The sequence below is a fragment of the Heterodontus francisci genome, chromosome 33 (genome assembly GCF_036365525.1).
Source record: "Heterodontus francisci isolate sHetFra1 chromosome 33, sHetFra1.hap1, whole genome shotgun sequence".
Classification (NCBI taxonomy): domain Eukaryota; kingdom Metazoa; phylum Chordata; class Chondrichthyes; order Heterodontiformes; family Heterodontidae; genus Heterodontus; species Heterodontus francisci.
The window spans coordinates 34662727-34677384 of NC_090403.1; the positions used below are offsets into that span (position 1 = coordinate 34662727).

Below are 14658 nucleotides of genomic sequence, written 5' to 3' on the forward strand. Positions count from 1 at the left end.
AAATACACATCTTAAATAACAAGATTGCATGCTAAGCACCAAATATTTTTCAAACAATACGACTATCAGAGGAGTAACAGTTATACCATTAAAAGTCATTAGGGAAAGGGACAGATATCAGAGGTTTAGAGGAAAAATCTTTCATGAAATTACATTGTATGCAAGTTTATCATTGTAGGTCTCTGCTAAGATCAAATTAACAAGCGTTTCAGAATGTTGGGTCTGACTACAGCCTCAGACAAAACAAATATTCCATATTGGAGATGGTGTGATAAACAAATGCTGAGGTACAAGAATTTCAAATCTCATTAGTTTATTCTTTGACCATCAAACCAAGGGTGAAAAGTTAGGATTGTTGGAATGACACCCAGAAGATCCTGCTTAAGAGTTATTGACAAGTGGAAGTATCACGCATTACAGTTATTAAAATGCACTTTTGTTGAGTTACTGATTCTATAATTAGTCCATTTTCTCAAACTAAACATCCTTCCTAAAACTCTTATGACCTCAGAGAGACCACCAACATTAAAAAAACTTATGATATGAGCTTGCAGACCAACTTAATTACTCAAGGTTTCATGTTTTATTATAATAAAAAGAAATCCCAATTAACTACTTTCATCTGATTCACTAATGTCCTTACCTGGTCTGGCCTACATGTGACTCCAGACCCACAGCAATGTGGTTGACTCTTAACTGCCCTCTGAAATGGCCCAGCAAGCCACTCAGTTGTCAAGGACAATTAGGGATGGGCAATAAATGCTGGCTTTGCCAGTAAAGTCCACATCAATGAAATAAAAAAGAACTCTGTAGGTAGCTGATACCCCAAGTTACAAGGAAAGGCATTTTCTTATTCAAATACTTGTAAACCTCACACTACACTTATACGTTACACAGTCCTCTTTGATGGCAAAATCTTTGCAGTTAAAAGTCTCAAACTCCTCTCAGTTGCAATGGGTTGGATCTCCCCGACCTTTCCAAAATCAATGTCCTCTTCGCTCACTTCTGAGCACTTCCAACTTGGACGTCCATGAATAAGGTGATCTGGTTGGTCTTTTCCTTCTCCAACTTTCAAAAGTTCAAGTTTTCGCAGCTTTTCACAGTATCAGTATTCTGATATTCACTCTCGCTGCTGCCACTGCTGGTCTTCTGTACACCTTCCTGCAAAAAATCTGTTAAACTTAACTGAAACCCAGTATCAATAGCTCATTGTCCTTTTCCAATATACAAAGTCCAGAAGTCAGGTTACAGAGCCACCTGGGCCTTCCATTGTTCCCAGGTGTTAACAGCTGCCATGCACATCTGCAGCCTGAGAATCACTCACTCCTGGTTTACAACACAAGACTGTGAGGGTGAAATTCATTGTTCTTCAGGTATTACCCCTGCAGTCTCTGTTTTTCAATAAGTCTTGGATCTATGTTCTCGTTATCCTGGTAACGGAGATTTCGGTCTTGCCTCTGGGCTGAGTGGATGCGGGTCACCTGATTTCTTGGACACCAAACTCTTGCAAATCATTTTTTTTAAAAACAATGTTACAGAGTCCAGTGTTCAGAATATCACAGGACAAACCAGTGACAGGAACTTATACTTTTTAATTTGAAAAAGGTTTTAATTTTCCTTCAAACGTAGGACTGAAGAAGAGGGACACAGACCATCATACTTGCGGTACACATATGCTCATCTGCTTTTTTTAATATATAAATGTTAAAAATGTGCAACTCCATTCAGTCTGCAACAAAATTTTGCATGCCAATGAAAATTTCAGCTGAGCAGATGTGCTCCATCAGATAAATATGCTATTGAACAGTTGTCATCTTGGTTTTAGAGGCCATTCCAATATTAATAGAAATGAAATTGTATTTAATTGAATGTATTATCTATTTTCATATCCAATCTGGTTATATCTGCATCAATCTCTTGAAAACTTTTGTAGAATCCACATTTTTTTTTTAAAAAAGCAGTTATCATGTAACTATATAACCTGCTTGTTAAGAAACTGCCCAAAATAAGTGCTCATTGTCATGCTGGGCCCCCATCTGCCAAGAATGAGGCACATCAATTTTGTAATGAACATTGATTTTTAAGTGTTGTTGGAGCAAGGAAATGACTTGTTAAACAGATCAGCCGTGGCTGGAAAAAAAATTGCATATTAATAGACAGTGCTTGTGTCGACAAAAAACCGTTCCCTGACACACTGAACCCACAATGGACTTTTGATCACCAGACAGTGAGGGGGTAGGGAAGCGCATTCCAGGGCCTGCTGGGGTAATGCAATCCACAGGGGCCAGGACTGGTTGGACTAGCTGGTTACATGACTACCTGGCTATTCCAGGGGTCTGAACTAGCCCCAGAGAGTTTGAACTCAAAGACTGGACTGCGATCTCTTCTGTCTGCTCCCATCTCTTTCTCACAAGCCTCTGAATCCACTGAAGACACATGAACCCCAAGAAATAAAAGTCTCCTACAGCAAACAAGGTTTAAGAATACTGGGCCCCAACGAAAAGCATGATCTACCTACAATCAAAGACTCTACAGTGAGCTCGAAGAACCGTAACAAAAACTCTTCAGATATTGCCTCAAACTTTTCCACTTTATTTTTCTTTTGCTTTTTTCTGTCTCCATTTGCATGCATCGTGTATGTATGCTAGCGTGGGCGCATTGTGTATACGTCGGCGCCAACCGAATTAGAGTTTAATTAATAAATTTCAACTTTTCTTCTTTAAACCCAAGAAAGCCTGTTTGTGCTGGTTTCTTTGCCTTATAATTGGAAAGTGGTGAACGAAGATTCACCAACGGGGAGCTAAAAACAGCGTGTTTAAAATTAAACCCTGTTGCGGTTAAGACCAGGTGAAGGTTGAGAGGGACCCCTTGACCACTTTCTCACCTGGTTGTAACATCTTGCAAGATATCAGTAGAAGAGCACAGATTAACACTACCAGCATACAGGCCATATTTTAATCTTAGCAACCTATTTTTTGGTTTAATTACAGATACTCGGGTTGACTCAACCAACAGGTAGAGTGGGCCTGTTCCTTGATAGCTAACTAACCAATTTGAGGTTCAGTTAAATCTTTCAACTCAATTCCATGGAGTTATGAAGAGTCCAATATTTGTGTAACTACAAGTGTGTCACAGCAGAACTGATAATAGATGGCTGCTTCTACCAAGTCAAGAGATTAGCAAATCAGCCAGCATCTAGTCAAATAGCAGACCACCTGGAGTTTCACTGTGCTTCAGGATATGCAGACAAGGACTTCATCCAGAGATCTGGTACAATAAGTGTACCGTTCTAAAAAATACAATGGATAACAGCTATTTGATTTTGAGCAGTAAAAGCACGGATCACAACTCTTTCCTTAAACCTGTACAATACAGAACATAGTCTTCTTACTGGGGGTTCTAGGATGTACTTTTTCCAAACACACTGGAACAACTTCAAATGGAAAGAACCAGAGATTTTAATTTATTACATAAAGGAAGCAAAGTACAGCCATAAAGTTTGATTAAAAACTTAATTTTTTGACATGTTGAACTTTCAGCCAAGTTAGGGAACCAATCTGTTTGGGCTCTCCAGAATTAAATTAAAAATTGCAGTTAAGAAAAAGAACCAAGACAAACATCAGTTGTAATTAATAATGGAATTTTCCAAGGCAAATTTCAATATATCACTTATGTTTAAAAATTTGAAACAAAATATGTTTGAGACTTGTCTTCCTGGTATACTACATAAGGAAAGAGAACACTAGAGTGCAAACTATGAGATAAGATTACCATATGCAGGAAGATTTGCAGATAACCAAATCTTACAAATAAAAGCACAGGAAATCATAACTTTTTGGGTGCAAACAATTCCATAAAACTGCTTAAATTCTTGAGAAAACACATTTGCAACGATTGGGGCGGGGAACAGAGAAGGGAGAGAGAATGGAAGATAACCTTACAAATACCCCACTGCCAAAGTGAAAATCAGCAACTCAAGACTTTAATTAAGCTCCTAATTATGAGTAAATTTATTACATACCTGAAAAGAAGCCTGCTATGTAGCTGTGGACAGTCAATGCACTAAGATACCAAATAGATGGAAAATATTTAGAACATGGTTTTAAGGCAGGGGTGGCATTGAGAGATAAGAGAAGGAAGCAGAGACAACAGTGAGTCAGTTATTAAATTTTAGCTGTGTATCAAATTTGACCCTCATGTTGGTCAAACATAAAGGAAAGTGGCTCAAGTCTGGAGTTCGCTTACATCTCCACCTATATGGTATTAATGCCCACATCATGAATACTTTGAAAACCCAAAATTACAGTACAATCTACAACAGTAGACTACTGCTTCAACCAACCATAGCTGAAACCAGTTCCACAATGTAAATTACCACAAGCATAATGAAATCTCATGCAATACCACAATTGCAACTACTTCTCCTTACTGCCGTAGGATGTTTGGTAGCACTAACACCCATATTGGAAAGCTGCTTTATGAAAGTGAAATGGTAGGAGCTTCTCCTCTATGCACTTAATTTAACGGTGTGCAGAATTTTATCCTTCCAGCTCAGACTCATTAGCGAAGGCATGTGAAGTAAAGAATTATCACAGAAGTCATTTAAATAGGCTTATTTTAGAGTTACAGCCCAGCAGCAACTTTATTCTTAGTTTCTCCAACTCTATACAAGATGGCCCACAGACCACATGCCCCTCCAAAAGATTTCAGCTGCAGTGACATTTTAACTCAACCTTTCACTCCAACTTTATAGACAAAACTTACCATCTACTCTACTTGTTCCACAAGTGCACGACAACAGTAATTACCTTGCACCACCTGCTTGTCTGACAATGCTAAATAAAATCAAAATGTACTAAGATGTACATACTGACTTCCAATCAAACCATAGAACATCTAATTATAAAACTTATGCCTCTGGTTAACAATTGGAAGTGAACTTATTTCAGCATTATGCAGTATTGAATAAAACTTCAGCAATTCGCCAAGGCTCCTTTGACAGCACCTTCCAAATCAGTGAGCTGCACCAAGTAGCACAAGGGCAGCAGACGGAAAGGAACACGCCACCTGCAAGTTCTCCAAGTCACAATATCCTGGCTTGGAAATACATCACCGTTCCTTCATCAAGGGCGGCACAGTGGCGCAGTGGTTAGCACTACAGCCTCACAGCTCCAGGGACCCGGGTTCGATTCTGGGTACTGCCTGTGCGGAGTTTGCAAGTTCTCCCTGTGACCGCGTGGGTTTTCGCCGGTGTTCCGGTTTCCTCCCACAGCCAAAAGACTTGCAGGTGTTGGGTAAATTGGCCATTGTAAATTGCCCCTAGTGTAGGTAGGTGATAGGGACTTTGGGATTCCTGTAGGGTTAGTATAAATGGGTGGTTGTTGGTCGGCACAGACTCGATGGGCCGGAGGGCCTGTTTCAGTGCTGTATCTCTAAATAAAAAAAAATAAAATAATTGGGTCAAAATTCTGGAACTCCCTTCCCAACAGCACTGCAGGTGTTCCTACATCAGGCCAGCTCACCTCTACCTTCGAGGCCAATTAGAGATTGGAAATAATTGCTGGCTTTGCCAGTGATATCCAAATTCCATGAATTAATAAGAAAAAAAATGGTAGTTGTGCAAAGCCAGTCAATCTTTCTTTGTCGACAGAGGTGCCCTGATTTAATATTGCATTCAAAGGTTGTCAGCCAGACATGTTCTGGCTTCTCCAAGGAATGAACACACATGCATGTGCATATACACAAACAGGTTTGTTTTATGATCAACTGGGTTATTAGTTTACTTTAGGAGACAACAGAGTGTCAGCAAAACCAGCTCTGATGGCTGACTCCCTTCCATGAAAGGGAAGGCAATCGAGCAGGTCATCTTTCTTGCCCACAAATTGTCCAATCTATAGAGTTCAGTTAGACACATGACCTCTGGTTTGCTTGTCCAGTATCATAACCCCTAGGCCAACTCCAAACACGCAATCAAGTTATTTCTTCTTCCCTTTCAGCCACCATGCACCCCACCCCAATACCACCTAGCCACCATAATTAGGTACCAATTTAAAACATAGCAGGATACAGAAGTCAACTTTAAATTTCTGTAAAATTGAGGCTTCTAAAAGACACATTAAAAGGTTTCTGGTTTCAAATTATTTAATAAAAGACAAATGGCCCCAATACCTACGGCTGATACCTATTGTAAATTTCTCTCTAGGTCTCGTTTTATGAATCCTGATCTTTGCTTTGGTTGAATTTATCTTTACATTACATGCTATGCAAACTGCCGAGTAATTGTAATTACAACCATTCCTCAACCTCAAATTTAAGTAGGATTACTGTCATACTTTTCAAATAGCTAAAATTTTTAAGTCACACCAATGTCCTACTCCCTAGAAGTTAATTAAGCTTTAGAAAAATGTTCAGTAAGCATTTAGTTTTCTTCCTAGAGTACAATCTATTATGCATAAAAATTTCTCCACAAAATACTTGCTTTTCTCAACCATTAAAAGGCAATTAGCTAATTAGACAGAAGCCAGGCAATGTTTGTTGCGTTTAGTCTGATTAATTGCACTATATGCCAAGGTGACAAGTTTTTAGACTAGATTAGAGATACAGCACTGAAACAGGCCCTTCGGCCCACCGAGTCTGTGCCAACCATCAACCACCCATTTATACTAATCCTACACTAATCCCATATTCCTACCAAACATCCCCACCTGTCTCTATATTTCCCTACCACCTACCTATACTAGTGACAATTTATAATGGCCAATTTACCTATCAACCTGCAAGTCTTTTGGCTTGTGGGAGGAAACCGGAGCACCCGGAGAAAACCCACGCAGACACAGGGAGAACTTGCAAACTCCACACAGGCTGTACCCGGAATCGAACCCGGGTCCCTGGAGCTGTGAGGCTGCAGTGCTAACCACTGCGCCACTGTGCTGCCCAGTACCGACTTGAAATCCATGCTGAAGGGAGATAGAGTGATATCAAAGTTTGCATATAAGCAATATAGTTATTACAGGCATAAACCCATGCCAGAATGATGTGTGGATTTATGCCTGCAATAGTTTTCTTAATACAATAAAAATGACATCAATTTGAGATTTCACAATTGAAGCAAAGAACCAACGTTGCCACCGCACCACCCACAACCACCCCCACCCTGAAGAGGTGGGCCCTTCCAACCTTTTTTTGGCAACTCTGCATTCTATGCAGCCTCGTGGATCAGGAGTAAAGGTTAAAGTCGACATTCCCATTACTTTAGATATAGCTGGGCCTGTTGCCACAAGCATATTCTGGGTGTATTGATGTAGGATTTATTTATCAACAAAGCGGCAATCTTCCGGTCAACAAACTGCACAACAGCAAGTAGGAAATAAGTACAAGTCAAACAGTTGTCCGGCTTTAGGTTTTCCAGTCTGGGGCACATGGCTGAAGACCTCAGGTGGGCACCTCTACGACAGAGGAAATCTCAATCGCCTCACTTCCAGACGTATGTGTTAGGGAAGCTGTCAAGCACAGGTTCGATACAGGACCCAATTTCCCCCACTTTACTACAATGTGCTTCATCAGTATCAAAAGACCACTCCCTACCTAATTGCCCTTTGCTGCAAAGCATCTTAGACTCCCATCCACTAGGTAACTCCATCAAAACTGCCTCTCTCCTACAATGGAAAGACTTTTATTCCACCAGTGTTTGATTTAAGCCCATATGCCAAAGAACTTCCACTTTAATTAAATCAGAGTTAAAAGTTGACACTCAGATCAACAAACTACTGTATTTTTGTAGAATCCAACTTAAACTTAATGCATAAATCAGTCAAATTTAGAAGCATGAAGAAAAAAAGCAAACTACGCACAAACCAGACCAAAACATAACAAATGGCATGGAACTACACTGAGCTTGAGACGCACCAAGTGAATTAAGGTTATTGCACTAGTTCAAGTGCTACGAATGGAAAATAGACAAAATCAAAGATTTTAGTGTTGTGCTCCTGATTTTCAAATTGGCAGGTTGAGAAATATGGATGTCACCTGTGCACTAAGTGAATTCTAGATACATTTTCACCAGAACTGTCTCATGGCCGCCAGATCACAAGTGCAGGAACTTAAGGCACTATTACCTCACAGTTCTGGCAGGGAGAAAGAGTTTTTTTTTAAATCACTGACCTATAAGTAAAATGATAGTTAAAATACCTTATCAGGTATTCCTGAATTACAACCCAATAAAAAGACAGGCAAATCAATAGGTTGTGAATTTCTGATAAAGCTCCATAGTAGGAGCGGCAAGTTAAGAAATTTTTATAGTATTAAAAAGTCAGCACCGTCCATTCTGCTGAATAAAATCACTTACTTCAGCATATAATAGTGTAGTCAGAAGGACACAGACATATTCAGTTTCAACATTTACTTTCCTCTTATCCTTTGTGTGCATGGAGGGGGTTTAATCTAGCCTTACCCAGGATTCAAAGTAATTACCAGTTCCACACTTGCCTTCAAAATCCTCCAAAGGTTTTCACTATTGCTGTGATTACCCTAATATAGGATACAGTAATAGCCATTTTGATTTCTGAATATGGGGCTATATTGGTTGGTTATGCCTCTAAACAGATTACAATAAAGCATACATTTACACATTCTTAGAGTAAATTACAAGTTACTGCCTTTTAAATAAAGTTACTGGAGATACTGAAACAAAAGTAAGCTCTTAATACTGACAAAAAAACCCTTCTGCATGAAAATTTTGCAGACTACTAAATCTCACTAGTAATGCAGTTGCATGGCAAAACAGAGCTCTGCTCAACCTCCAACTGGAGAAATGTTTAATGTGAGCAACATGCTGACCAGAAAAGCCAGTTATTTGCTCCCTATTAAAAGTCTGAACATGAAGAAAATTACACCGCCATACAGCAAACTATTTGAAAAGCCCCAGAATTCAGCTGTGTAACAGTTGGCTATTCTGTAACCAGTCTGAAACCAAAATGGTACAAGATTACCTCCTCCAGATGGTCTCATATCTATTTTAAAAAAATAGCATCAGTAATTGTTCCCAATTTGGCACCGGGAAACCGTGGTACACAATGCTGTTTGCAGCACATTGATCACATAACCACATGCCTACCAGACAGGTTACAAATAAATATTCACCCACAATGAATGCTAAAGAATACCAAAGATAACTATTTCATATACCAGTGGCAAAAGACAAGACAGACCACGGTTACAACGCTGTCTCCGCATTGCTTTCTACCCAGGAACAGCAGAGCTCTGTGACCATCAGCACACTGCCAAAACTGATAACACCCACCTTTTAAAAACAAAGTGTCAGCTTCGCACAAGGTTGGAGCTGTACCCAAATGATGCAAGGTTACTGCTTTAAGGTGGTCTTGTACCTCTGACCTAAATGTCCTTTGTGTGGCTGCACCTGAATTACAGCAGTTAGCAGTAGGTGCAAAGTTGGAATTAATTTGCCCTAAGACTGCAGTCTCACTAGCTGGTCACCTAACTGAGTGACAGTTAGGACTATTTTGGTCATAAAATCCTAATAGGGCACTGCTATGGATTATGGTAGTTATTCTGATTCCAATGTGGAGTATAAGTCAACAGGAATCTATTAAAAAGTCAAAATATTTTCAGTAATAGAAGTATTTTGAACTCTAATGCGATCACATGCTTGGTTTTCCAAAGTTTGGTAAAGTTGCAGGATTCCTTCAAAAAACAATCAGCCAATTTCTCCAAAATTAAATAATAATCAACAAAATTAAGACCACAACGTTTGCAAATTAAAAAAACTTGCGTTTATGTAGCGCCTTTCACTACCACAGGATGTCCCAAAGTGCTTGACAATACTTTTGAACTTCAGTTATTGCTGTAAGAAACACAGCAGCCAATTTGTGCACAGCAAGCTCCCACAAATGACAATGTGATAATGACCAAACAAACTGTTTTCTGTGTGATGTCAATTGGGTCATAAGTATTGGCCAGGACACCAGGGATAACTCTCCCCTGTTCTTCTTCGGAATAGTGCTGTGGGATCATCGCTACCCACTTTTACAAGTTTATAGCAAGTGCTGAACACCGTTCCTCCGAATGATTCAATATAAACGTCACATGTTTCTCCCCCACCCTCCCCCGAACACCATTAAATGGTTATATTGCAAGAATCAATTTAGCGATGATTTTCTAAAGCATTGAAACACATGACATGTGCTTGAGCACTACAACCCTCCAAGATCTCTGTGTGCTCCTCCAATTCTGGTCTCTTGCACATCCCCAATTTTCATCACTCAGCCTTCAGATAAATAAGCTCTGAATACCATCCCTAAATCTCACCTCCTTTAAGATGCTCTTTAAAACCTAGTTCTCATCACCCAATGCAGCTCCGTTTCAAACTTAGTTTGCTAACAGTTCTGGGAAGCACCTTGGGGTTAAAGGCACTATACAAATGCAATTTGTTGCTGTTAAGGCTGCATCTGCATACAGAAAGTATCCCAAGACTGTCTTGCATATAGAAATTATTCCAGCTCGAGACCCCCAGCACTCCCAGAAAAATCATTAATCGTTTGCAAGCAGACCACACAACCTTAATATTGTGTGTGTAAGTAAATACGATACATGAAACTGACTATTTCATCACCGCAAACAACAAGATCCAGCACTTCAGTTTTTAACAGCTGCAGCAAACATGCGTGGGAACAAAGTGTTACAACCAGTAAATATTTAGTACGGTTATACAAACTACTGTAGATGGTAGCTGATCTGATGAGAAAGGGTGGCACCATCTGAACATGGGACTATGCAGATAAATGAAAATGTGTGTGCGCCGTTTACAACTAGATCTACCCAACTGCAGTTTATTGATACGACCTTTCTTCATTCAAAAGGTCAACCAGTTTACATATTGCACTCTGAACAAGGAATAATGTAACTGAACGCCTAACCAGCTGTTCTGGTCAGTTTTTAAAACAGGAATTGCAGTACCATTTCAAGTCAAGTACAAGGTCTTATTCTAGATGTGAAACAATCTGTGCAAATAAAAGTTAGTTTCTTTTTCAGCATTGCAAGTAAAAACAGTCAACCAACGGCAATCACCACCCAACTAATTGATGTGCAGCATCAGATTTGAAGGAAAATGATCTTTAAAAATATTGCCACACAGATATCATAAGCCTCACAGAGGAAGAAAATCTGAATGCGCAGATTAAAGAAGTTATTCTGAATATTCTAATGTTAGAATGTGATTTTACATACACCTCAAATTTCAGTAATAACCTGGTTTAACTGCCTTATAAATTGCCTGTCTAATGAACACAGTAAATATGTTATTTTCTCATCTTTCATTATAAAAGAAAGCTTTAAAAGGAGTCCCTCCACCCCAACGCACTTGTTTCTTTATGGAAAAGCTACATCAAATGTCAAAAACCTCAGATTCTCACAGCTGGAAGCATATTACTTGGGACACTTCCACATTCATTTTGTCAGCTTCACCAACTCCAAACATATTCATCGCAGTTACTATACGCAAGTAATATACCATAAATGCTGTTATTCTATTGGCATCTGGTTACAGTTGGAATATTTTCCATTAAACTTCAAGTTTGAATTAGCTCTCTTTCCTCCCAAAACAAAGCCCATAACACTGCTACCTGTTTATTTCACCCATGCAGTCAAAATGAGCAAACTGCACCAATAGACTTTTTTTTTTAAATATAGTACAGGCAACTTACCAATGCAGCAACAATCTAGCACTGGAATAAAACCTTTAGTCTCATTTAATATGGGCAACTCTACTTCAAAAATGAAGCTGTGATTCCTGCACAATTCACATTCAGAATATTACTTTACTAGATTGCTTTTCCCTTTTGATTCAGTCAAGTTGTATTGAGTACAGTAAAGTCAAATTCAAAGACTGTAGAGGCAACTCAATAAATATCAGCCATTTAATAATTTAGATCAATTTGAAGGATCATCTTAAGTCTTCAGTGATCACTATACACTATGTGCAATCATTTCCATGCTGTTCCTATTGCTGCATAAAAATGTCTTTTAAAAATCAGTAGTTAAGTACTAATTATAAAATGTTGTATAGTATGTTGTATAAACTACAAAATGTAGCCAACTACTTTTCTTACAAAATAAAATTCCCTTTTCATTCTCCCTTGTTCAATGCTTCTAGATATCTCTACAGGCTGTAACAGCTCAATTTAAAAAAGGTCAAGTGACAGTTTTGCACATTGCTGATCCAAACTAATGCCAGTCTTATCGGGCTTTCATTGCTACTGTCAAAACAGAGTTTGAAACAAGAGAGAAAGGGAAAGAGAGAATTAATAACAAAGAAAAAAAAAACATGCAATTTACTCTAGAAGTTGCATCGAGCAGATTGCAATTCCGGGATCTGTCATTAAGGGGAGGCACTCCTGTGGGGATAGTGTGTGCGAAGAAAAACAATTGAACAGCAAATAACATACAACCTCAGATTTTTTTTTAAATAGCTGTAATGTATACAGGGAAGGGAGGTGGGGGTAAGGGGTGACCAAGTTGAGTTGCTTAATTAAGACAGCTTTTCTTTAGAAAAAAGATTTAAACACCACGACTAAAACTTATTGTCCCTGTTTGCAATGCTTGGTTAAGGTTAGTGCCACTGTTGCTCTCTATTGAAGAAGTGTTTACGCTGCTGTGGCCGGACAGCAGGTGCAGTACCTTTACTGACGGGAGATGTGCAGCAGGAGGCGGAGTGACTGTTTTTCCTCTCGCCGGACGGGGCCGCTCTCCAGGCCGCCTCTTGCTCACCCGGCCCGGGGCCAGTACTGGTGGAGGTGGTGACGCTGTGAAAGGCGCTGCGGCTTCCCGGCGGAGACACGGACGGAGCTGGGGCCGAGGGCGGGCAGGAGGAAGAGCCGGGGGCCAGCCTTGGACCGCCGCCCGGGATATTGTTGCCAGTGGCCGCTCGCAGCTGGAAGGGGACGGTGGCTCGGAGCGGCTGCGGGCGGCTGGAGGTCGGGGAGCCGCTGGGCCGTACTCGCTGCGCCACTTGCGACGACATCGCCGATCGACTGGGACTCGGAATTGAAGACAACAAATGGCGGCGGCTGTTGCTGCGCCCCCGCTGGCTCCCAAAGTGCGAATCCGCTCCCTTCTGCCTCCCACTGCAGACAACACTCGTTCTAACTTTCCCTCAGCCACGGGAGGGCGGCCCCGGGCAACCGTCTCTCGTCCCTCACTGGTCACACGTCCACCGACTCTAATCGTTATTGGTCTGTCTCCACATCATTCAAACCAACCGCGACCAATAGCGAGATGTCGATGGCACATTTCTGGAACGGTGCCAGGGATTGCAAACGTTGATTGGTTGTGCGTAATGAGGTAGGACGGTCCGCTGAGACGTGTATTTTTATTGGTTAGCATCGACGTCGCTCCAGACGCGTGCTGTTAACGGTCGTTTTTGATTGGATGAGCGTACTAGAATGCACCATGGCAACATTAATGAGTGATGTCACAATCCGAGTGTTTGTACAGTCACGTGACTGTTTCTCAGTGGGTTTTACTACCAGCCTTTGACGTCACAGCAATAATAAATATAATGAAAAAATTCTTCCATTTCTCAATGAATGTCTAATGAAATCGCTACTGCCTGCTCATTGCAATCCAATAAGCTATAGTACAAATTACTTTTTTCTGCAGTTTCTTCACATTGTTTTTGCTTTAATTGTTTCTATTCCACCCCAGCCTACATTATATTCCATCAGCATTGGCATTCTTCTCCTCCTCTCATCCCTGCCAGTCAGTGCGACAAATTCAGGGGAAGGTCACCATCAGATACAGGGCATTGAAGCCCATTGTGAGCCACACAGTTGAAGATGCTATTTAGTTGGCAAGTATGTCTATTGAGCTATCTGCCAACTTCATATTTGCCAACAATTTGCAGTAGTGGATAGGCTCCTGTACCAATGCCCTCTGCTATCTACAAAGCTTTGGTACTGTGCCTTCTGAATCAAAACTATTAGCATATCTACTGGGTCTGGGTGTTCAGGACGCCTGAACACTGATCACCGTACCCTTGTTGACCACTCGGAAGAGGACCTCAAAAGTCATCTTGGACGATTTCTCAAATATTTGTAAGAAATTTGGTCTCCTCTCTATCTGAAGATGATGGAAATTATATACCAGCCTGCCCCTGGAAAATCTTATGTGCCACTCAATATTACCATCAAAGAGCATATGCTCTCTGTCTAGTGGACAAGTTCAACTATCCAAAAACACCATGTCATGTGATGCTCTCCTAGAATAATGAGGTGAATCACAGATTGTTTAAAGTGCTCGGGGTCATGCTTTCAAACTGAGCAGAGGTATTCAGAAAAGCGGTCACCCAATCTGCGTTTGGTCTCTCCAATGTAGAGGAGACTGCATTGTGAGCAGTGAATACAGTATACTAAATTGAAAGAAGTACAAGCAAATCACTGCTTCATCTGAAAGGAGTGTATAGTAATGGTACAACTAAGGTGGGCTGGTCACCTAGATGAATGCCTGATACTAGACTACCCAAGAAGGTATTCGACAGTGAGATGAAGCTTGATAAATGTTCTCAAGGCTGTCAGTTCAAAAGATATAAGGATTGCCTGAAGACTATTCTAACATAATGTGGCATCTCAACTGACAAATGGGAGCATG

At 40.4% G+C, this 14658-nt stretch overlaps 1 protein-coding gene and 1 long non-coding RNA gene across 2 annotated transcripts in view; one reads left to right on the forward strand and one right to left on the reverse strand.

Moving 5' to 3' along the window:
• Positions 1–13129, reverse strand: part of LOC137348101 (glucocorticoid-induced transcript 1 protein-like) — a 66572-nt gene extending 53443 nt beyond the window's left edge. The window contains exon 1 of the mRNA XM_068013298.1: positions 12691–13129. Within this exon, the coding sequence (XP_067869399.1) occupies positions 12691–13033 (343 nt within the window). The 5' untranslated portion in view covers positions 13034–13129. The remainder of the gene's footprint in view (positions 1–12690) is intronic.
• Positions 12509–14658, forward strand: part of LOC137348102 (uncharacterized) — a 42698-nt gene continuing 40548 nt past the window's right edge. Inside the window, exon 1 of the long non-coding RNA XR_010969067.1 lies at positions 12509–13353. This is a non-coding gene — a long non-coding RNA (uncharacterized lncRNA). The remainder of the gene's footprint in view (positions 13354–14658) is intronic.